This window comes from Panthera uncia, chromosome D2 (assembly GCF_023721935.1).
Source record: "Panthera uncia isolate 11264 chromosome D2, Puncia_PCG_1.0, whole genome shotgun sequence".
Lineage (NCBI taxonomy): Eukaryota > Metazoa > Chordata > Mammalia > Carnivora > Felidae > Panthera > Panthera uncia.
In genome coordinates, this window is record NC_064818.1 from 58538172 (window position 1) to 58562958 (window position 24787).

A 24787-nucleotide genomic window follows, 5' to 3' on the forward strand; every position below is an offset into this window, starting at 1 on the left:
AGTTCTACTCATGCCAGTCTCTACCAGCACTCCCCACCCTCAGCAGTAGATGTGGGCTTCTTAAGGTCATATTCCCACCCTTACTGTCTATCCCAAACCTCGCCTGACTTTGCCCGGGAGACTGCCTGGGTCCCTCTCCAAGTCTCCCCTGCAGGGTCCTTTTTCCTACTGGCTCTTCCAAGTCCCCTCTGGTGGGATGAGGAGAAAGGAGCACTAGTGAGGTTCAAGAACTCTGGATGCCTCTTAGAGGAGAACCAAAGAAGGCTAGGGACAGAGGAGCAGGATGAAGAGCTAGCTGGGTAGGAGGGGTCCATCTGCCTCCCCATTAACAAGGACTTAATGCAGGCTGTGCAAGGTGGCATTAATGTGGCGGATTAGCCTAGATTGAGATGTGTGTCACTTGGCTGCTCTGAATTTATTAGGAGCCTTTCTCAGGGAGGCACAGATGGGCAGCAGCCTTTATTTGCACATGGTAATGCCCCCATCAACCAGCTGAGAGATGACAGCTGCCCCCCCCCCCCCACCTCTCAAGCGAGATTGGGCATGGGACAGAGGTCAAGGCAGGAGGTTGAGAAGCAGTCCCCATTCTGTCCGCAGGCAGAGGGGTCTAGACCTTGGACCTTTTCCTAGGGTTGGAGAGGTAGGACTAAAGGGGAACCCGGGAAGGAGAGACGTCAGGTTCGGGGTGGGTGTGCTCAGCTTACCTCCCCTTCCAGATCTGCAGTCAGGAATCAGGCTTGGGGCTGCCCCAGTGATGGTCTGATAGAAGGGAAATGCCCTTGGGTGGGGCCTCTGGCAGCCTTGACTGGTAGTTCTTCCCAAATAGCTCAAAAGGCTTAGAACTGGGAGCTGGAAAAGGGGGTGTTCTGAAGTCTCCTTTTACTTCATATCCAAGATGCTCTCGAAATGCAAACCATGCCCCTGACTTCTCCGGAGGCCATGGGAGCAACACCACTGGGAAAAGAGGGATAACTGGGTTCGCCTGAAGGGAAAGCTAAATCCCACGGTGCCATTTGTCCTTCCAGTCTGCTTTGGCTCCAGACTTCCACTATTCCAAACTCCCCTTCCCCCAGCATTCCATACCTGTGTCTTGGTTTCACCCTCTATTGCAGCAGAGGGAGGCAGGGTGAGGAGAGACAAGGGCCAAAGTAAAAGACGAGGCCGAGAAAGTGGACTTCAGGCTGTGTGTTCCCAGAGACAGACAGACACACATGCAGACACACATGGGCCTCCACTCAGACAAAATAAGCACTTGGACTTGGAGCTAGAGGCATACAAACACATACTCTCCCACACATGTGCTCCCACATTCAGGCAGACAGACCCACACCGTCACACAGTCTCCTCTCTCTGTGACAGGGACAGCTGCCTTGGCTGTTTTGGAGCTAGCCGTTACCCTCCCCCCTTCCTGGCCCCTCTGAACCTCAGCTCTCAGTCCCAGGAACTAAGGACTCTATGGGGGAGGAGGAGGCCAAAGGGGCCAGGGGAGTGCTCTATACTCAGTGGTTGCTGGGGGAGAGCCTGTTTGGCTGGGTGGGGAGAAATCTGAATAAGAGGATGGCTTGGGGGAAGAGGGCAGAAATTGTCCAGCTCCCACCTAGAAAAGTAATTTGGTATAGCCGGAAGAAATTAGGTTTGGAGACAAAGATCTGGGTTCATGTCCTGGCCCCCCAACTTCCTAGCTATGTGTTCTTTACCTCTCTGGACATATTTTTTCCATCTCTAAAAGGGAAAACATAATTCCTTCCCTACCTACCTCTAGTATTGTTATAGGGTTAAAATAAAACTTGATGTGAAAATAAGTGGGGGTAAAACTCTATCCAAGTTGCTTTCCCCTCCCTCCTTATTCATTGAACAGATGTTTATTTGGCACCTCTGTGAGCTGGGCACTGAGTAAGGCACTGAGGCTAGCGTGGTAAGATCTCATCCTCACATCTGCCCTTGCTTGAGTTCACCTTCCTAGACCCTGAATCTCCCAGTGAAGAATTTCTCTATTGAATAAACGTAAGTACGCTGCATTTGAGAGTGGAATGCAAAGGTGTATTGTGAATACTCTACCCTACACATAAGGCAGGGCCCAGTCAATAAGGTAACAACAAAATGGACAGAATAACCCAAGCTAAGAGCCACTTTGGGGATCAGGGACTGGTAAAGGAAAGAAGGAAGCTTTCAGGCTCTTGACTGGGGTAGTAACAGTGGCAAGGGCGTGATGAGGCTGCGAAGGGCCTTGCCTGTGAAACTGAAAAGGCAAGAACACCACAGTCAGGCAGGCAACAGAGAGATAAAGGGTGGGGGCACAGGCCTCTAGCTGACTCGTGGCTGGGTGGGCTAGCCAGGCAGAGGCGGGGGGCGCCAAGCTGTTGTCTGAGCTGGAGACAGGCTGGCTGAGGATTAAGCTCCCCCAAACTGTTGGAGGTCAGGAAGCTGGGGAGTTGGGACTGAGGCCAGGGGCTTCGCCTCACTCAGTGGACAGGGACAAGCAGTAAGTCTGGAAGCTGCAGGATTGGTTGACGCTGGTAGGAAACACCAGGCAGGGCCAAAGAGAGTCAGGATTTAACGGTGGTGCTGAGTCCAGTTCTGGGAGGGGCTGCCTGTCCCCCATCCAGCCTTCCTGACACACCCTGCTGGGGATGCACGGGCAAGGCTCCGTGGGGTCAGGGTGACAATCCTAGCCCAGGGAAGAAGAAAGGGCCTGCAGGCGCACTCTGATTCTGAGGTATAGGCTGCCTACATGGAATTACAGGAAGCCTATCATGGACTGCAGCAAGAACAAAATATTCAAGGCATATTAAGGTGGAGAGCAGAGGTCATCACAGGCCAGAGAGTTCACAGTAGGGAGGCCATGGCTTCCAAGAGACCCAAGCTCATGGCAAGAAGGCAAATGCCATGTGTGCCCACTTTTGTCCTGACGCCAACGGGAGAAACCAGGACTACAGCCAGAGAGCTCCCAAGTAGTTGAAATAATAATGCCTAAGCAGAAGGTATACCCTAGAACTGAGATGGGAGAAAACCACTGAATGAAGAGGAAGATGGAGGGGATAGAGTTGGGGTGCTGTGGCTCTGCTCAGCAAATAGCAGGTTGGCAATAGAGTATAAACCAGGGCCCTTAACTAGCATGGAGCCCACCTAGAAACCTGGATCTGAAGTGAGGCCCTTAAGTTCATCAGGGATGCCGAGCACCCAAACCGTCTGGTTTGCCGAACTGCGGTGAGCAAATGGGAGCAAACGAAGACAGCTGTAGACGAGGCTCACAGCCCCATGAAGAAACCCTAAGACTCAAGTGGAGGCAGCAATGATTTGATGTGGTTAATTTATCAAGGGGTAAGTTAGGGATCAGAGAAATGGGCCCCCACACCCACTCTTCCCCTTTCTTCTTTCCTTCAGCAAATGTTAGGTGCTAAGACAAATCCCTAAGAATGGTAAGGCACAGAGCCTAACTTCTAGGAGCCTGTACAGTCTGGGGAGGCAAACAGGATGGACGACGATAGGCTGAATGGGACTAATATTCACATTGTGGGGGATCAAAGAGATGGAATCCCATGTAAGGTATCAGGTTTTGGGGCTCAGAGAAGGTAGCACATGGCAGAGCTGGGAACTGGGGAGGTAAAGGAGCAGAGGCTTCTAAATAACACAGCAGTATTGGGAATGAGCTGGCAGGTTCAGAGGGCAACAGGCAGCCTAATGTGGCCAGGGTCTCAGTGTGGGCCATGGGAGATCATCAGAGAAAAACAGGTCGGGGGGACTCCAATGAAGGACAAGGGATGGTGCTTCAGGTTTGATAGAGTCTAGGCTAGAGCATCTCCAGCTTTTCCATCAAAAACCCCTAAGACCAGTAAGAGAGAACATGACTCTGGGAAACTGGGAGCACAACCTCAAACATCTGCCACCAATATGGAACTTCTTTGAGATCTCCAACCTTATGGTAAAAATTGAAGCAAATTTTGAATTCTGTTCCATACTTAAATTATATTTGTCTTCATATAAAATAATGTTTTCTCTCCAAATCTCCACGTGACATCTTCAAGTGACATCACACACCAGGAAGATGGGCCATGTTTATCTTGCAGCGTCATGCCCCTTCCACTCCTGTCCTGCCCTCTCGCCCATCCCCCCTTTTGAGAAGCGGTGCTCCAAGCAATGGGAGTCACTGGAAGCTTGCAGGCAGGGGAGAGACCTAAGAGCAGCATCTCTGAGACCTTTATTTGGCTGTGGTGAACAGAATGGATTGAGCAGGGGAAAGGTGGGAAAGGGGGCACTTAACTGAAGTGTAAAGAAGGCCCCAGGGAGGACAATGGAAAAGGAGTGGAGAGAGTTTTGAAAGCAGCTCTCACTTACCCCACTGCCTTTCTGTCCCTATCACTCTCCTCATGGGTCCCTGGTCCATGACCATGGACTAGACACCCCAGATGATCCCAAAGCTCAGGACCTAATGGATCTTTCAGGTTAGCTGCCTTCTTCCTCCCCACCCTCTAGGACTCATCATTTAGAATGAATGGAGAAAAAAAGATTTGGGTGGCTCTGTCCCTTTCTCATGCCTATCCCCAGCTCAGTTCCAGCCTGCTCCCCTCTGCCCTCCTGGATCTGGGTCCTGGGCTCATATTCATAGCCTTGAAGAGGAGGCAGGCAGGGATCAGATCAGATTAGTGGAAGAGTTAAGCATTTGTGGAGCTCCCTAGAACTCTTCTTGGAGAGGAGCAGGGGTAAATGGCAGGCATCAGAAGCTTGGGATAGGGTGTTCCATCTGTCATTGACAATCTTCCTGTGACTGGATCAGATGCTACCAGGCTGCATCCTGGGAGACCCCATCCTTCCAAACAAAGATTCTGTGGTTACAGGGGACCTACAGCTTGGGCATAATAATAGCAATAATGCTTCTTATTTCTGTGGTGCTTCTCCATTTGCAAAGGGCTTTCAAATACATGATTTCATAGAACTCTTAAAACCACCTTGAGTGTCAGGAATGTGCATTCTCATTTCACCTCTAAGATGAATTTGTACAAGGTTACACAGATTGAAGAGATTTGAATCCAGTTATCCTAAAACCAGAGTCTGAGTTCTTTCCACGCCTTGCCCCCTCCACTCCAGCAACCATTTGTGGCTCTGACATGCACTGATCCTCCCAAGCCCTGAAGGATTCCATTTCTACTTCCTGCCTCTACCTCCTTTCTGGAAATGAGCTTTGGAAGTTTGCTGCCCACTGTGTGCCAAGGAACATTTTCCTATTCATCCTGAGCTTGCATCACTCCGGTTCTATGAGGCCCCCTCATCTCCCATTTCAGGATTTGGGGAGCAAACAAATCTTCTGCTTATCTAGGCCTTTCATTATTTGTGGATTTCCATCCTATTTCACCTTCCAGAGGCCTAAACTTTGAAGTTTGCTCTCTCCAGCAGCCCCTTGCTCCCCATTCTGTGAATCATTCTCTGATCCTTCTCTAGGTCCATGACATTCTCCATAAGAGCCAGTGACCAGGCATGCGCTCAACTACATGGTTTTATGAAAGGATGGGAGAAAGTTCTATTTTTTGTTTCTACTCGTCTTCATTATAATGGTATTGCTTTTTGGCCTTTTTGGCAAATGCAGAACTTTAGGCTAAAGTCTTCAGGGAACCATCTGTAATGCCTTCCCTATTCCTTTCCTGACTTTGAAAATAAATTGCCTTTCATTTCACCCATATTTTCAGTGATTTTTCACAGGTGATGGGAGCACAAGCCCCTGAAAAAGGTATCAGAATATGGTGGGAGTAATTGGGGTGTTTCTTTATATTTATCAAAAGCAGGCAAGGGATAAAAAAAAAGGTTGAGAAACAATGGTCTAGCCAGTGATAAGCAAACTTTAAAACTGAGGAATGAAGGTGGTAGTGTGGGGCGTATATATTATATGTCATTCATGGGTGGTGGGTGAGAGAGGTTGAGACCCACTTGTTTAGGCTACTCATTGCTAAACACATCGCTTTGCACCTATCCCATGAAAACTCAGTCCCTAGATGGCTTGCTCTGCTGACTTACACAGACAGGGAAAGTTCTCTCTTCTCTGTTCCCTTTAGCTTAACTAGGCTCTGGTTAAAGAGTTGGGGTCAGGGTGGGTGATCACTGTGTGGGTCCAAAGGAATTAAGGCCCTTCCCCAACTGCAGATAAAACAAAAGCGACAGTTGGGTGGGACTGAGACATCCTTCCCCACCAGACTCGGAGCGCCATATAGGCCCCATGTTGACCCCAGAGTCTGCATTCCTTCCTTCTTCCTCTTAGCCACCAGGGTGCTGTTGGGATTGGTGGGGGTGAGAGAGCCAAAAGGGAGACAAAACCACAGAGTTTGCTTTGCTAAAGGGCTGCAGTTTTCTCTTTAGGCCTGGGCTTCTGCCCCTTGCAGGGAAGGAGTCTTTAGCCTGCTGACACCCAGGTAGGAATCTGGGGCTGTCTGGTCAGCTGTATTGGAATTAGGAGTTGACTCTGAGTTTGTGAGGGAACTGAAGCTGTCAGGGGGGCTTGTGCCGACTCCTCCTCACCCTCCTATTGCCCTTTGTGGTTCATTTTTTCCTTTCCTGGTCTAGCAATCCCACCATTGTCTTTCTCTCCTCAAATCTGGATTCTAGAAGTGCGGGGGGATGATGCTCAGATCTAGTCTGGGTTGGAGAGGGAAGGTCCCCCAGCGCCACTCCACTCCAAGGCCAGGCCTTTGCTCTCACTCCCTGCTCCCTGTCCCCCTCCCCGCCTCCGCAGCCCCTAGGGGCAGAAACTAGTTTGCGAAGTGTGAGCTGGGATTTGAGGCGACCCACCACAGCGAACCCCACTGCACATGCAGCAGCTGAGCAAGGCGCGGCCGGGTAGATGGACATGCCACTCGGCCAGGGACATTCTGTCCGCCCCTGCCGGACACAGTGCCTGCTCCGGAGAGACCCACCTCGCCTCCCCGGACATTCTGTCCGCTCCGAGCCGCGCGCGCGGCGGACATTCCGTCCAATTCCATGTGGCTCCAGGCCGTAGCCCATCCGGGCCGTGACACCCCAAGCCCGACACGCCAGACCCGCTGGCTAGTCGCTCGGGCTGCCCAGCTTCGGCCCTGCCACCCGCACAGCGGCCATCTGACCCAGTCGCAGCCAGGCTCTCACAACACGGCTCCTATCCCGACTGCGAAGTGGCTGGGAAGAGAAGCGTGTGCGACCAGACTCACTCCTGCTCCCAGCCCCTCAAGTCTGATCCCTGGGAGAGGGGCGTCCGGAGCCGTCAGCTGCCCCCACGCTGCGCGGCCGCCTCCAGCTCCCCCCGCTGGCCAGGGCCTCGGCAACCCTGTTTGCTCCGTGACCGCCTGCCCCGCGCCCCCGAATTCCAGGGCTCTTTCTGGTAATGATTTCCCGACTCCCTGCTTCGCGGAGCTCCGGTCCGGGCTTCTTGTCTCCGGCTTCCCTCCGGATCCCGAGTCTCCCTCTTCTCTGTCCCCCGAGTCCTGACGCTGAGTTTCCCTTTTCCTAAGTCCTGGCCCCGAGTCTACAGTACGCCCTCCCAGTCTAGACCCGTTCCCCAGGCACCGTTCCCCAGTTCAGCCACCCAGGTCCTGTTCTAGGGATCCTGAAGTTCGGCCGTGACCCCTCGGCCTCATGAGCCCCTCTCCCCGCATGGTCAAGCACTCACAGTGAGTCCCGCAGCAGGCAGACTCCCGGCGGCGGCGGTGGCGGCGGCGGCGGCAGTCTGGAGGGCAGGCAGGGGCCAGGGGCCGGGCACCCGGCCGGGGCGGGGGCCACCCCCCTGTGCCCGGACCGCCGCTCGGCTCCGGCGCTCCCGGACTCGCTGAGGGAGAGAGTGAGCCTCGCGGCTGACTGCCACCCCCCGCCGGCGCCCATTCACTTTATGGCAGCCCAGGGCGCCCCCAGCCCGCGGCAGCTAGCCTCGCGCTTCGGGCCCCGCCCCCTTCCAGCTGCGCCTCCCGGGCTCCACCCTTTCCAGCTGTGAATTTTCAGGCCCCGCCTTCGGGGGAGGGATCGGGCCGGCGCACCGCCAAGAAGCCCGCCCCCTGGCCAATCGGAGGCACTCCTCAGCATCTGGGCCACGCCCTTCCCCACGTGGCTGAAACCTCGCTGAGCCAGAACATTTTGGCAGAGCCAAGCGGGCGAGAGTAAAGTGGGGCCGGTGGCCCCGCGGAGTCGGGGCGCGCCGGCGGCGAAGTGGGGCCAGGCAGCTACCCTGAGCAATGTACAGTGGTGCCGGGGAATTGTACAGTGCAGCCGGGGCGCCAGGTGGGAGGGCGCACGGGCCGGGAGAGGCCACCGGGTTTCAGCGCTTGGTTGTCGCTCAAGTTTCGCTGATTTTCTCCACTTGTCGCTGTCTGTCTCCGCGCTTTTGTCTCTGCTCCAGTACTCCCATGTCTTGCCTTTCTTTCCTCTCCTTTCTCCTCCGCTGCTTTGCTCTTGCTGTTTGTCCCTCTCCTCCCTCCTCTGCCCCTTTGAAAGACTAATTTATCTTTCTCGTGCTATTTTTCTTTACATCTTTCTTTTCTTCCTCTTCTCAGCTATCTCCCGTCCTGTCCCCCCACCTCTCCTCTTCTCCAAGTAAGGTGGCTTCGTTAAGAAAGCAGGGTTTGGAATGAGGCAAACCAAGGTGTCATTCTAACCTTGCCACCACCACCGAGTGTCCTTGGGCAAGTAACTTATCCACTACCCGCCTACTCCCGCCTACCCCTCAGAATTAAAGGAGGCTCTCACTGTAAGTCAGGGCCTGGGTGGTTCACCTGTTAGTCTACACCCTTGGCTTGCCCAGGCTATGTTCTCACAGGCTTGACAGGGCTAGCTTCTCCCAGGGTGATACCAGGTTCATCCTGTGGGCAAGATGTGGCCTTGATGCTTGCTAGATAGGGAGTTGCAAGGGACAGGACTGATGTGCCAAAGAACATGTGGAGTGAGGCTGGGTTGCTTGGGTGCCCCTGAGGGCCCTAGGCCTTATCATACAGTATGATCCTAAAATAAATCTGAACAGTCATGTCTCTGCCTAAAACTCTGCAATAGCTCCCGATTGTTAAGACAAAGGCTAAGCTCCCTAGTTTGGCATACAAGACTTTCAGGACCCGACCCTGCCTCCCCCTCCCACCCCACCCCAGTGCAAAAGGGTGTTTTTATTAAAGCATGGGGACAGGACCCATGGGCAGGAAGAGCTGCCTGGACCTGACCTTGTCTAAATCTCCAATCTCCTAGTGGTTTCCTGCACACCTCTGGCCTTTCTTCGGACAGTAACATATTCCCAGCCTTCATCTTGCCAACTCCTACTCATCTTCCTAAGCTCCAATCAGGTCTCATTTTCTCAGAGAAAATGGGTTCCTCAAATACCCAGGGTATAGCTAGATGTCTAGCTTCATGCTCCCACAACCCTGTTACACACACTCTCTATTACTCCACCCACCATACTGAAGAGATCAGCTTATGTGAAGTCCTCTATGATGCTAAGCTTTAGGAGGTCAAGTACCATGTCTTCCTCATATTTCTATTCCTAGGCATTATGTAGAACTCAATACTGAAATCTAAGAGGGAGATATTCTGCCTGGTAAGATGATGGATATTGTCATCTTTCCCCCCCTCATTTCTAACACACTCCCATTCATGCATTTAGGTTGATTAATTGTTGGAAGTATATGGGAGCAGAGATGAGGAGAGTAGGGAGTTTTGGTGTACTTAGGATTTTCCAGTTGGCTCTCCAGGACCTCTCAACCTGAGACAGGCCCAGAAGACCGAATCCCAGGTTTCAAATGAAAGTGGAAATGGCTCAGGTACTGTGGAAAGAGGTGATATGGTGGTTCTGTCTTCTTCCTCTAACTCTCTTTGGGTGAAAGAGGCAAGATCCTCAAGCTGGACCCAGAGTTCAGAAGCCTGGTCTGCAGGTGCAGGAAGCTGTTGAGGAGTTCTCAGGTCTGATGTTCAATCTTGTGGTGTCTTCAAATTAGAGGAATCTAGAGCATTCCCACATTCCTATGGGGTTAGGTATGGAGTTTCTCTGGATTCGGGTCATCCATAAATGGGGAGAAAGTTGGTATCTTTTCCCCCTGCCTCGGTAGTCTCTTCAAGTCTGTTGGGACACCTGGGCTCTGTTCCAGCAGACAGTCTGAGAATTACACCTTTCAATCAGCAAGGAGAAAACTCATCCTCTTGTCTTCTTCCTACACACTCTCACTTCTGGGTAATTCTAAATATCCGGGCAACCTCTATCATCTCTTGCAAGGGGAGAGGCAGCTGGAGGTAGAAGAGTGAAGATTGGGGTGGACATCTAGTCCTTGGGCCTCTTAGCATTTCCAAGGCAAACAGGAAAGGCTTTAGTTTCTTGGCCCCGGGTGATGTTGACTAACCCTCATGATCAGATTTTTTTCAGGTAGGTAAGTAGTGTCCAGTGCTTAGTATGAAGAGGAGAGTTGGAAGTACAACCCGATAGTCTAAGGCATAAGAAGTAGTGAGAGGCAGTGAAAAGGAAAGCTGGACTGAAGGTGGGGACACCTGGGTTTGTCTCTCTGCTCTGCATTAATTAGGTATGTGAACGTGGGGGCCATCTTTCCACCCTGGGACGCGGTTTACAGAGACCTGAATTAGATATCCAAGATTCCTGCTCCCTCTCATTTTCTTTCTTTCTGAATGATAGGAATGCGGCACAAGATGCAGAAACAGAGTTGTAAAGGGACAGACACCCGTATGAGAAGCCAAACAGGGCAGGCGGGCGGGAGGGTGGGGAGGTTCCAATGGATTATGGGACTGGTTTTAGGATGGAAAGAACCCAGAGCTGCCTCGAAAGGAAGTGAGTGATCCCTCAAAGGGCAAGATATTGGCCTAGATAACTTTTGTTAGGGGGTGGCCGGGGTGGGCAGGGGAGGGAAGTGGAGGGCAGTAAGGTCGCCCGCTCAGGCTCTCAAAACGGACCCCGCCCCCTTTCCAGCAAATCGTAACTTTCCTCCCCATAATGCCCAGCAGCCACTGCTAAACGGCACACTGCAACCAAACCTACCAAGCTCCACCTCTCCACCCGCCCAGCACGATTTTTAATTTTTATTGGCTCTTTTAACTGTCACTCAGAGAGTCCTCGTATCCGTTGGTTGTCCCCTACCTACCCTTTTCTTTCCCTTGTAATCTCGCCTCCTTAGGTAGTACCCGCCTCCCTAAGCTAATTTTCTCTTTCTATTGGGTAGCTGGAATGCCACTTCTCACGATACAATGCTATGATTGGCTGTAAGCAGCAGGGCTCGCGCAGTTACCAGGCAGCGGGCTAGACTGAGGCTAGTTACCACGTCAGAGAGCTGACAGGGAAGGTAGCCGGCTCCACCGCCCGTTCCGGCCGACTCTTTCTGGCCGTCTGTGCGCTCCCTGACTTCGGCCTCAACTTCCAGGAAACAGGCTCCTTCCCTTCTCCCATCTGCCACCAGAGCCGGGAGAGCCGCTTAAAGACGCCTTCGGGGCCCGGGCTGGACATGAGCAGCGGCTGCGGGTCCTGGGACTAGGCCCCGCCATTTTGGATCCGCTGACAGGTCAGCGAAGTCTCTTAGAGTTTCAGTGTCGTAAAGGCCGCCTTGACATCGCCACAGGGAATGAGGGGAGGAGGGCCCTTAAATTGGACGAGCCGGGTGGGTTAAGGACGCAGACGCAATAAGTCGGGGAGAGATTGTTGTGGGAGGGAACTGGAAGGCATGCAGGGGGCAAAGGTCAGGCCCCCGCGGCTGGAGGGGCGACTTCGGCTCTGACTTCTGATCCCTTTCGGGTGTCCGAATCTTTCTTCTTGTGTTCTCAGGCTTAATCTAGCCTTCAGCTTCCCTCTTCTCGAGCTTTCTGCATCCCAAAGAGCCCAGTCCTCAAAACCTGAAAGCAAACCTAAAGAACATTGTATGTACTTTTTAAGATTGATTTTTAGACCTTAGGTATGAGAGTCTCTGCAGATCCTGTACAGCGTCCACTTCTGTTTGACTGCCTCATTAATACAGCTGACTGCTTTTTAAATCCTGGATGATGAACTAGTGCAACCTAGACTCAGGTAGTGAGAAGAAGTGTGGAAGGATTGAGGTCAGTCTTAGGAGACTGGGACTAAGAGAAGACTGCTCTTCTAGGGCAGCTCAGCTGCCAGTCTGCGTCTATATGTAAACCCTGGACTTACCTTCTGAGCCTGTTCTTCCTTTACATGATTGTTTACAGATATTCTCTTCTGGTGTATGTTTTCAGTTGGCATTTACCCCAGGGTCTTCAATTCATTTGGCCTAAAGAGATGTTCATTCACAAGGAAGCCACTCTATTATGGCATATTTGGCTGAGAACAGAGAAGGATTTGCATATTGGTGGTTTGGTACTGTTGGCCTATTATTTTTAGTGGGTAAAAGAGTCATGAAAGATGTTCAGCTAATTTAAAAGTTCAGCAGAGTGAACGATGGAGCCTAACTCCAAGGAGTAGTTTATGGCGCTGTGGTAACTTTCAATAAACTTCTGTATTGTAAAACTGTAAAAGTCCCCAGAGGTAAAGAGTGTCTTCAGAAATGAGGAATAGTGTAAGTAGTGTTTTTTAATGCATAACATAGAAAATTTTATGCCTTTAATTCAGGTACACAAGGCAGTTCTCTGGGCCCTGTGGGGGATACAAATAGAAAGGTCTGTTTTGGGATTGTTCTGTTTAATTTACATACTTCTTAAAAGCAGTAGCATATATGTGCAATGGCCTAGGTAGAGCATGAGGTGGGAATGAGCAGTATCAACCTAATGCCTTTCAGAAAGTAATGGACACTTAATAAATGTTATCTTTGCCTAGGATTAGTTTTAGTATGTGATCCTGACTTGTGGCCTGGTTCTGGCTCTGGCAGTCAGGACTTTGCATGGTGAAGTAGTGACAAGGAGGATCAAAACCTCCTTGTGTTAGAAGGAAAAACTATGTAGGATCTATAGTGACTAAACTCAGTTTCTTCCTACCTAATACCCTCTGCCCTCCTGAAGCGTGTGTGTGTGTGTGTGTGTGTGTGTGTGTGTGTGTGTGTGTTGGTGTGGGACAGTATTTATTGTTTGTATTTATCAATTTAAAATAAGTGGGATGGAAATGGTCCAGGAAATAGTTTGTGTTTTAACTTGCTGATCTAAGTTGCAGAATTAAAAAAAAAAAAAAAAAGTGGCTTTATGAAATGACATAGCCTAGGAAGTACCCGGTTTGATGAGCCTGCCTTGCTCACCTGGGTTGATAGGCCCTGGTGAGCCCTGTTGAGTTGATATGCTTTGCATAATAAGCAATCCAGTCTTTGATTAGATAGTGTGACCAATCCAGCATCTTTTCACTTGGGCTTGGAAGTATCTCAGGCTTCAAAGATTTTCCCTTTCTTTACCAAAATGTCATTTTCCAGATAGTAATAGTTTTTGCTTCCAACCCTCATCTCAAATCAAAAACTTTGTTCTTCTTTTGTATGTCAGCCATACTTCAATTAAAAAAAAAAAGGGGGACGCCTGGGTGGCTCAGTCGGTTGGCATCTGACTTCAGCTCAGGTCATGATCTCACCGTTCATGAGTTCGAGCCCTGCGTCAGGCTCTGTGCTGACAGCTCGGAGCCTGGAGCCTGCTTCGGATTCTGTGTCTCCCTGTCTCTCTGTCCCTCCCCACCTCTCTCTCTCTCTCTCCTCTCTCAGTAATAAATAAACATTAAAAAACATTTAAAAAAAAAAGAAAGAAAAGAAAATTTGTTCTTCCTTCAAGACTTGTACTTGAGCTTCATTTCAAAAGTGGCTGTAGACAGTGATGTCTACTCTTTTTTTTTTTTTTTTTTAATGTTTATTTATTTCTGAGACAGAGAGCATGAGTCAGGGAAGGGCAGAGAGAGAGGGAGACACAGAATCAGAAGCAAGCTCCAGGCTCCGAGCTGTCAGCACAGAGCCCGACGTGGGGCTCGAACACACAGACGACGAGATCATGACCTGAGCCGAAGTCGGACGCTCAACTGACTGAGCCACCCGCCCCCAGTGATGTCTAATCTTGCGATTGATGCTCATTGACTCAGTAAGAGCTCAGGTTGTAGGCACATATCATGAGTAGCCGGGTACCAATCCCAGTTGAACTTGAAGTTCTCAGTGTTCCACCACTATTGCACTTCCCCAGTGTTCCAGAATGAAGGATGATTGCCACTTTTAGATACTAACTTCATTGATAGGGTACTTAGACTGGCTAGTATGAGCAGCTAGAGAGGGAAAAGACACAGCTCCTGCTTTTGAGAAGACTCACTGTATTTATACAGCATTCACTGGAAGGATCATCCTAGTCTTTGTTTGCCATTTCTATTGATTGATCACAGTCTGCTCCTGTGGTTCAGTGTGACTAATTAGAATAATTCTGCTGTTGGGATAATGGTGGAGTCGAGTTGAAGGGAGAAGGGGAGGTTTTACCGTCAGGCTAGAAGGGATTGTGTAAATGTAATTGGCAGCTGTTTAGCTTTTATTGTTCTTTTTCTATATTTCAGTATGTTCAACAGCAATTGTTTAATTAAATGAAAATACAATAAAGCAGTATGGTGATTTGGAGCCCCAGTCAGAGTGGAAGTAATCATGGAAGTAGTGATTGGTTGCCATCACATAAAGCAAGGATTACAAGCTTAAATGCCTGAGTTTCAGGCAGGTAATGTAAATGAGTAAAGTAAGCCACATACGAATATATAAGGGTGTAGTGGGGACTGTAGTGTACTGGCATGTGGGCACAATGTGACCAGTCTTGGTGCTTTTCAGGAGAAACTTGAAATTCAGATCATTGTGTTTTAAACTCTTGGCAACTAGTTATAAAGTGTTTAAAAACCTTTTTTGCAGGCAGAACAAAGTATGTCTGTGGTCTGGATTTTATCCATCATCAGTGGATGATGACCCCTGATACACAAGATAGACATGCCTTATGAGACTTAATCACTGCAGTTCTCTATGTATAATCACACAGACTAACTTTTTATCTTTGTCCTACTCTGCAAACTGTTACCCTTAATTTTCACCTTGGGTGCTCTGCATGGTTAACAGATGAGTGAAAGAGAGGAGCATTGTTTCATTTTTTATCTCTAGGCTGATAGAAGGGACATCTTTGGACATATCTTAGTGGTTCACCTTGCATATAGTTCTTGGGATAGACTCAGGATCTCCGTAGAGGGAGGTGTCGTGGCAGAGCTGAAGTTCACTGGACACCTGATTATTGGGTTTGGGAGGATTTTCCAGTTGTGGCCTGTCAGGGCACCAACTCTTCCTAGTTTGACTTACACTTACCTCTCCACCCTTGGGATAAATTTCTTGAGCCTAGTAAGTTGTTTACTAATTCAGTAATTCTTGGACACTCTCTGTGCTTTATTAGCACAGAACTATGATATATATGGTCCTTGGCCAGCTCTGGGAATCTTACAAGCTGTATCTTTAGTGCTTTTCTGGAATGTTTGAGAGACTAAGTAAAAATAAACCTTGGAAGGGCCAGTTGAGGGTCATTTAGCTTTTACCCTCTCAGAAAGTCCATCAGTTTTCTTGGTTTGCACAGCTCTGTATTAGACATCAAAGCACCATGAAACAGTCTTTGTTTTTTGAGAATGTAATTTTTTTTTTCCTTTAGAGAGAATGGATGGGGGGTGGGGAGAGGGGTAGAGGGACAGAGGGAGAGGGAGAGGGAGGGAGAGAATCTCAACCAGGTTCCACACTCAGTGTTGAGCCCAGTGCGGGGCTCAATCCCATGACCCTGGGATCATGACCTAAGCCAAAATCAAGAGTCAGATGCTCCACCAACTGAGCCACCCAGGTACCCTGGAAATTTAATTTCTTATTGGATAAAGACAACTTTTAAAAGCAATTAAGAAAAAAACTTCGGGGTGCCTAGCTGGCTCAGTTGGAAGAGCATGTTGTTGTGAGTTTGAGCCCCATATTGGATATAGAGATTACTTAAGTAAATATTAAAACAAAGAAAAAACCCCGTAAACAATGGTGTACTAGTAACACCTATTTACAACCAAAGAAAATAAGACCCATATATACATGTATGAAGAGTTGGCATGGGCACCTGGGTGGCTCAGTAGGTTAAGTGGTTAAACATTCAATTCTTGATTTCAACTCAGGTCATGATCTCACAGTTTGTGGGGTTGAACCCCAGGTTGGGCTCTGCACTGACAGCATGGAGCCTGCTTCAGATTGTCTATCTCTCTCGCCCTCCCCAGTTTGTGCTCACGTGTGCTCTCTTTCTCTCTCAAGATAAATAAACTTGAAAAAAAGAAGTGACAGTAAAGAATTATGTATTTCAGAGAAGAAAGATGAACTTGCAAATAGCACATGAGGAGACTTCAGGAAGATAAATGCGAAAACAGAATAGACTGGTGGGCAGATGTAGGTTATTTTTGTCTGTAGAGTAGTCTGTATGGAAGGTTTGTAACTTTTGGTAGAGAAACAAATATGGGATGCAGAAAGGTTTACCTGCATAGGCTTAGAGTCCTTGTCTTCTATGAAGTCATTGTTCTTACAAGAGGTGGATGTTAGCTGCACTATATTGAATAGTCAGTCTTATGTTAGTCCACCCATTTGTTCATTTGGTCCTTCGGTATTTATCATTTTTGTTATAGGCATTGGGGATAAAAAGGTGAATAAATCATGGTGTCTTCCTGAGATGCTTATAGACTCATGGGAGAGACACACTAAATGAATAATTATAAATCAGTATAAGTTATTTAAATAGAGCTATGTACAGTGTAATGGGATGACAGAAAAGGAGTACTAATACTCTCTGAGAGAGTGGAAAGGTCTCATAGAGCAGGCATTATAGTAACAGCTAATTTGGGGGAGTTTTAATAGCTTTGGTTCCATGCTAGGTGCTTTACAGCCTTCTTGTGTAGGCCTCATAATAAATGGATGAGGAGGTACTCTCTTCATTTTGCAATGGAGAATTGTAAACTGGGGCTCAGAAAGGCTAAGAAACTTGGCTAAGATTATAGAGGTGGTGATGGTCAAGACAGTTTTGCTTCTGAAGCTTGTTCTTGTAACCACTGTGGTACATTCTGACTCATTGACTCTTGGATGAAATAAGGGTTTATTTACCAGATGGATAAGAATGAGAAGAATACTCAAAACAGAAAAAGGAACAGTATGTGCAAAGGCAGACAACAAAGACCATGACTTTAAAAAGAAGGAACTTTTGGGGCGCCTGCATGGCTTAGTTGGTTAAGAGTCTGGCTTCGGCTCAGGTTGTGATCTTAAAGTTTGCGAGTTCAAGCCCCACATCGGGCTCTCTGCTGTTGGCATGAACTGTTGGCTTCGGATTGTCTCTTCCCCTCTCCCTCTCTACCCCTTCCCCGCTTGTGCGCGTGCATACAAGTTGTCTTTCTGTCTCTCTCTGTCTCTCCCCCTCTCTCTCAAAAATAAATAAACATTAAAAAAATAAAGGAACTTTCGATGGTCTATTTCATACATACAGACAGAATATGTATAGCTTATATGGGGCATCAGTGTCCCCTAAAAGCAGAATATCACCAAAACTGAGGCCACTTGTATACCTTTCCCTATTAGTCACATTCCTCTTCCCCACAGCCAGTATTCTAAATTTTTTGTAAGTTTCTCTGGGATATGGTCTTAGCAGTAGAATTGCTGAGATACAGGATATGAAGTTCTTCAGTTTTGCAAGATAATGCCAAATTGAAATTCAGATGAATTGAATCAGTTTACATATTAGCCACTTCCTCTGCATTTTTACCAACTCCTAGTATTGTCAGATTAAAAATTTTTTGTGGGGGTCCCTGGGTGGCTCAGTTGGTTGAGCGACCTACTCTTGGTTTCAGCTCAGGTCGTGGTCTCAGGGTTCATGGGATTTAACCCCTGCATAGGGACTCTGTGCTGATGGCATGGAGCCTGCTTGGAGTTCTCTCTCTCTCCCTCTCTCTCTCTCTGCAAACCACCCCCCCCCACACACACAAATAAACTTAAAAAAAAAATGTTTTGTGCTATTTTTGTGCTGTAAAATGGTATCTCATAAACTTCTTTTATAATTTTCTTGATTATTAATGGTGCTAATAATGTTTTTTTTTTTTATATTTGCTGTTTGTATTTTCTTTTTCTGTGAAATAATTATTCATGTCTCTTGCCAGTTTGGGGGAAGGTTTATATGCCTATTCTTAGAGTTTTGTAACATATTATGGACATTGCTTCTTTATTAGTTATATGTGTAAAATATACAAATATCTTCTCCCAGCTTGTGATTTATTTTTCCCCTCTTTTTTTATGGTATCTTTAGAACAAATGTCTGTAATTTAACATGGTTTAATTTACCAGTTAAAAAAAATTTTTTTTAAATATTTATTTATTTTTGAGAGAGAGAGAGAGACAGAGCATGAACAGGAGAGGGGCAGAGAGAGAGAGGGAGATACAGAATCCAAAGCAGGCTCCAGGCTCTGAGCTGTCAGCACAGAGCCTGACATGGGGCTTAAACTCTATGAACCATGAGATCATGACCTGAGCCGAAGTCAGACGCTTAACTGCATCACCCAGGTGCCCCTATTTACCAGTTTTTAAAATGGGTTGTGCTTTTTATTTTCTGTTTAGGTGGTTCTCTCTTATGCTCAGGTTATAAAAGTATTCTCATATATTATCTTCTAAAAATTTTCAAGTTTCCTTTTTCACATTTAAGTCTTGAATTCATTTGAAGTTGATTTTTTTTTTTTTTTTTTTTTTTGTATTCCATGAAGTAAGGATCCAATTTGTGGTTTCTGTTTCTCCTGCTTTTGTTTAGATCTAGAGGGAGTTGCCAGTTGATAGAGTGACTCCTCTTTGAATCCTCTTGGGGTGAGTAACTGGGATGCCACAAAGCACGAGGGGAATGCTATACACAGTGTTTTCAAAGGGTATATGTGGCTCACAGTCTCTGGGCCAGTGGCCTATTGGCTGGGGATGTTAGTTGCTGTGTATTTACTTGTTCCTTCTCACGTTATTTCTGATAGAAGATACACCTTAAATTTATGAGGTCCTCTGCAGGCCTTTGTGACCTTGTGACCAGGGGTTCTAGGCTGTCGCCTACCAGGCAGCAAGTGGTTCATCCAAGCTTCCCATTTGAAGCTGAAGGGCAGATTCCCTTGGGACAATCACTTTGTGAGGAAACAAATGCTCAGGGGCTGGGCAGGAGATAAAGCAACTCCCCATAGACCTTGAAAATAATTCCTCTTCATTTTCTAGTTTCTTTTTTTTTTTTTTTTTTTTTAAACTAAGAAAAGAAGCTTAAGACAATGATTTTTTCTTGCTTAGGTCCTCACTATCTTGGAAAGTTGTTAGCTCTCGGGAGTCTGGGTGACTCAGTTGTTAAGCATCTGACTTTGGCTCAGGTCATGATCTTACTGTTTGTGAGATCCAGTCCCACATTGGATGAGCACGAGCCCTGCTTTGGGTGAACCCCACTTCTCTCCCTCTCTCTGTCTCTCTCTCTGCCCCTTGCTCACTTGAGCCCCCTCTCTTTCTCTCTCAAAAAAAAGTAAGAAAGAAAGAAAATTGTTAGCTTTTGATGCCTAATAAATTTTGATCAAGTGTTAGGTTGGTTACTTCAGTTTGGAGTCCCAGTTCAAAATTTATTTCTTCCAGGAAGCCTTCCAAATAACCACTAGATCCTATTAGATCTCAGTTAATCCCATTGACACTTTTTTTTTTTTTTTTTTTTGCAATTTGTAGTATAGTGTTGTTGTTTACCTATATTGCTGTTATTTTCAGTATGAGTGTTTTCTCTCATTCTCTTAGTTCTTTTTTTTTTTTTTTAAATGTTTATTTATCCTTGAGAGAGAGGAAGAGCATGAGCTGGGTAGGGGCAGAGAGAGAGGGAAACACAGAATCCAAAGCAGGCTCCAAGCACCAAGCTGTCAGCACAGAGTCTGATGTGGGACTCCACAGAGCCTGACCCAGGACTCGAACTCACGAACTGTGAGATCATGACCTGAGCCAAAGTTGGACACTCAACCAATTGAGCCACTCAGGAGCCCCTCTCTTTGTTCTTTGAAAGAGAAATTATTCTTATTTTATAGTGTTCCTTTACAGGCCTTCCAAAATATTTTTTTATAATGATAGGTATTCAGTATACATACTGAATAGTAACTGTATTTTTTTAAATGTTTATTTATATTTGAGAGAGTGAGAGACAGGGCGAACGGGAGAGGGACAAAGAGAGAGGGAGACACAGAATCTGAAGCAGGCTCTGGGCTCTGATCTCTCAGCACAGAGCCTGACGTGGGGCTCGAACTCACGAGTGGTGAGATTATAACCTGAGCTGAAGTTGGACGCTTAACTGACTGAGCCACCCAGGTGCCCTGAATAATAATTATATATTGAAGGCCTTCCATGATATGCCCCACACCTCCTATTATTACTCTAGGAATAATGTTCTAGCCAATCTGGAATAATCATGATTCCTTAAATACCTACTGAATTTCCTACCTATGAACCTTTACCCTTGCCATTCTTCCCTTATATTTTTTATTGTTTGAATCCTGTCTGTCGTTTAGTTGCCTTTCTAGAGCCTTTTGCCAGAAATAATTTTCTTTTTTCCACTACTATGACACTGTGTATTACTCATGTATTGAAGATCTATATGGGCTTGTGTGTGTATATATGTGTTTTATCTAAACTACTAGATTATAAATTCCTTGTGCGTGGGTAGTGACATTCTGTATGCTGTGCCTAGTATTTTGCTTAGCATGTGTTAGGTAATGTCTTATTGACTAAAGTAAATGTTAGCTAATTAACATTGATTGCTGATCTTAATCACTTATATATGGAATAATACAACTATTCTTCACTATTCTAATTTAAAAATAGGTAATAAGTAATATATATGTGTGACACAAAATTCAAAAGGTAAAAAAGAATATACAGAGAAAAGTAAGTCTTCCTCTTATCCCTGTTCCTCTCTTCCCTTCTCTGGGGGCAGCCTCTGTTAGCAATTTCTTCAAAATCCTTCTAGAGATCTAGAACATACTCATCTTGCCTAAATAATTTAAGGAAGGAGAGATACTAGAGATTCTATCTTTTCTCTTCTGATACTTTGAATTACTTTTTAATTTGTTTATCTTTAGTTTCTTGGTTCTCCTCCTTATTGTTGTGTATGTTCTCATTGTTGGATCTTCTCAGGAGAGAACATTGTGTGCCTAGGACATTTAGAAAGTAGATAGTCTTCTGGGACTAATCTAGTTGTTTCTTTAAATTGTCATTAAAACAAATGTGTTGTGGGGCGCCTGGGTGGCTCAGTAGGTTAAGCGTCTGACTTCGGCTCAGGTCATGATCTCATGGTCTGTGGGTTCGAGCCCCGCATTGGGCTCTGTGCTGACAGTTCAGAGCTTGGAGCCTGCTTTGGATTCTGTGTCTCTGTCTCTCTCTGCCTCTCCCCCACTCACTTTCTGTCTCTCTTTCTCTCTCTCTCAAAAATAGATAATTAACATTAAAAAAATTTTTATTATAATGGGGCACCTGGGTGGCTCAGTTGGTTAGCATTCGACTTCGGCTCAGGTCATGATCTTGCGGTCTGTGAGTTCAGGCCCTGCGTCAGACTCTTGTGCTGACAGCTCAGAGCCTGGAGCCTGTTTCAGATTCTGTGTCTCCCTCTCTCTCTGACCCTCCTCCATTCATGCTCTGTTTCTGTCTCAAAAATAAATAAACATTAAAAAAATTTTTTTATTGTAATGTTTTTCATACTTCTTGCTTTCTGGGGACCCTGTCTTCTGCAAAATATGCAAATGGAACTACTTGAAGGTTGCATTCTTTTCTGTATATCTTTGGCTCATTTTCTTTTAGATCCCACTAAACTCACTAAATGCCTCATGGGCAGAAATTATATCTCATCTCTTTAATTAATTTTTAATTATATTGATGGTACAGTAATATATTCTTCTTGTAAAAAATTAAAACATTCTATATAAGGCTAAAGTATCCTCTGATTACTCACTGATTTCACAGTACTTTCTCTAGAGATAACTATGGTTATGGAGTTTGGGGTATATATATTCTCTGTTTACATATATACATATTACCTGGACAAAATACATAAAGTATACTTAGTAGCATGGATGATTCACAAACATAATGTTTCAAGGGAAAAGGTCAAATTGCAGAAAACTAATATTGTATTAGTTAAATAAAAGTACAAAAATATATGGAATGATGTTATATATTATTTAAAGATACATATCAGGGGCACCTGGGTGGCTCAGTCGGTTGAGCGTCCGGCTTTGGCTCAGGTCATGATCTCACAGCTTGTGACTTCGAGCCCTGAGTCGGGCTCTGTGCTGACAGCTCAGAGCCTGGAGCCTGTTTCAGATTCTCTGCTCCTCCCCCGCTCATGCTCTGTCTCTCTCTCTCTCAAAAATAAAAACATTAAAAAAAAAAAAACATATCAGTGAAGTAAAAGTACAAAGCAACATAAAAGTTTAATAAACGCCACATTTAGAAAAGTGGGACCTATGGATGAAAGAGAGGAGGATATGATTTAGGGAGAACATACAGTGACTTCAGTTGAACTATTCTTAATCTGGATACTGGCTGTTATATTACTCTTTATGTCATACTGTAAGTTGAATATTACATATTTTCAAAAACAAAAATCTAGCATTTTGTAGGATGGGTTGGTTGGGTTTTACATAAATGGTAACATAGAGTCATATACTACAGTTTCTTTCATTCCACAATATGTCTGACAGCTCTTTCTGTGTCTTATTTGTTTTGTATCCTTAGTACTCTGAAAGATGCCTTATGCATAGTAGGTGCTTAATAAGTAAATATTTGTGGAATTCTTTCTTCTCTTAACCCTGATAGCCTTACTGTTTTAACTTCCCTGGAGTCTGATCTAAATGTTTGTGTAACTATATGCTCCCCCTGCCCTTTTCCCTCTTTGCTTTTTAAAATTTTGTCCTTGTGAAGAGGATTTTTAAGTAATGGAAAGCAGTAAGGTTGGTTTTACATGCTCCTAGGTTTTTCTCTATGCCAAGGAGAAATTCTGTTTTGTCTTGTTTTGTTTTTGTTTTTGTTGTTTTCACCTGGGAAGAGAATTACATATCTTTTCTAAGTGCTCTTCCAGGCAGCAAAGAAAATCGTGTGATAATTCAGTTGGGAGCACATAAAATACTAAAGTAGTTACTTCAGCTTCATTTCAGAGATGCATATAGAAGCAGCTTTAAAATGAGTCTGCCTTTCAATCTATCTTATTAGAGAGTTACTGCTATAAGCAAGTAAACTTGACTTTTCAGAACTTTTTAAAGGTTGTGTCACTGCCACTGTCCACTTTTCTGGAGCTGACCTGGTAGAAGGGATGTAGTAGATGAGTGGACGTTGTAACTGTGGTTCCAAACCAAGGCTGTTTTTCTAACAGCCTTCATTCTTTTCTTTTAAGTCAAACCTTCATTATTACTTTATTGAGGGGATAAAGAAAACAAAAGTAAGATCTGAAATATATCTTTAACAATCTAGTAGCACAGATGTATCTGCATACCTAAAGTCCTCACAGGAGAGATTTTGAGGACAGTTGACTGAAGAATTTGACATACTTAATAGAGATTGTTGAGGTGCCTTTGAGAAATTTCCTGGATTGATACTTTTTGAGTTGTTTCTTGAGCTTCCAGAGACCTCTAGGTGAGCCAGGTGGCTGGATTCATAACATAAGATGGACTTCATCCCATCCTAGTATTACAGGTGGGAAATCTTGGTACTAAGAAGTTAAATCATAATTCTGATCTTAACAGGTACTGATTTAAATATGGGTATACTCTGAGTAACCACATATTAACTTTTCTCTTAACTGTTTTGGTAGGTTTGCCAGGATGGTGGATAAAAATATTTACATCATTCAAGGGGAGATTAACATTGTGGTTGGGGCAATCAAACGAAATGCCCGATGGAGCACTCATACTCCGCTGGTAAGTGGGGAATGGGCAGATCACTTGGTCACTGAGTTGTTGTAAGCGATCTGATGCATGGTTAAAAGAGTTATCAATTTCCCAGTAATAATGAGAGCAGAAGGAATTCAGAGTTGTCCTTGGTATCAAGGACCCTTCTGTTTTATTCCAACTGGCATCAAATTTATAGGCTGCCTTTTTTGCTTTGGGACCCAAAAGATGATACTGTTTTTCTTCTAGCTATTTTTGTAGACAACTTACGGTAGTAGTTGGGACCTCCTAAATATACCTAAAAATGTCAGAAAGACGCCTTATCTTCAGGTTCCCTAGGATTATAATTAACTGTCAAAATGGTACATGGAATGTGACTTGGTGGTACTCCTTAGGAATAGGAGTATATCAAGCAGGCCGTGTCTTGCCAATCAGATGAGTAAGAAACTTACCAGTTGTAAAACTGGCTTTCTTTGTTGTATACGTATGTTCAAAGATATTTTTTGTGCAGTTGTATAAAACGGTTTTTGGCACAATTGTAAAAACAAGTTTAGACGTTTCTACCTCAGTGGATATGGATGGAGATATATATATATTTGGAAATATCTTATGTTCATTTATAAAAATGGATTGTTTAGTGGTGCCTGGCTAGCTCATTTGGTAGAACATGCGACTTTTGATCTTGGGGTTGTAAATTTCAGCCCCACGTTGGGTGTAGAGATTACTTAAAAATAACCTTATTTTATTTTATTATTATTATTTTAGTAGGCTCCATGCCCAGTGTGGGGCTTGAACTCATGACCCTGAGATTAAGAGTCACATGTTCTACTGACTGAGCCAGCTAGGTGCTCCAAAGACTTTTTTTTTTTTTTTTTTTTAATTTTATTTTTGAGTAATCTCTACATCCAATGTGGGTCTTGAACCTACAACCCCATGATCAGGAGTCCCATGCCCCACTGACTGAACCAGCCA

At 45.7% G+C, this 24787-nt stretch overlaps 1 protein-coding gene across 11 annotated transcripts in view; it reads left to right on the top strand.

The window, feature by feature from the left end:
• Positions 1-11211: 11211 nt before the first annotated feature.
• Positions 11212-24787, top strand: part of GBF1 (golgi brefeldin A resistant guanine nucleotide exchange factor 1) — a 119364-nt gene continuing 105788 nt past the window's right edge. For 10 of the 11 annotated variants that reach the window (XM_049645615.1, XM_049645618.1, XM_049645617.1 and 7 more), the window contains exons 1-2: positions 11212-11486; positions 23740-23845. In XM_049645615.1, the coding sequence (XP_049501572.1) occupies positions 23750-23845 (96 nt within the window). In that variant the 5' untranslated portion in view covers positions 11212-11486; positions 23740-23749. Of the gene's footprint in view, positions 11487-18678; positions 18750-23739; positions 23846-24787 lie in introns of those variants that run through there. The other variant, XM_049645616.1, reaches the window with a different exon arrangement.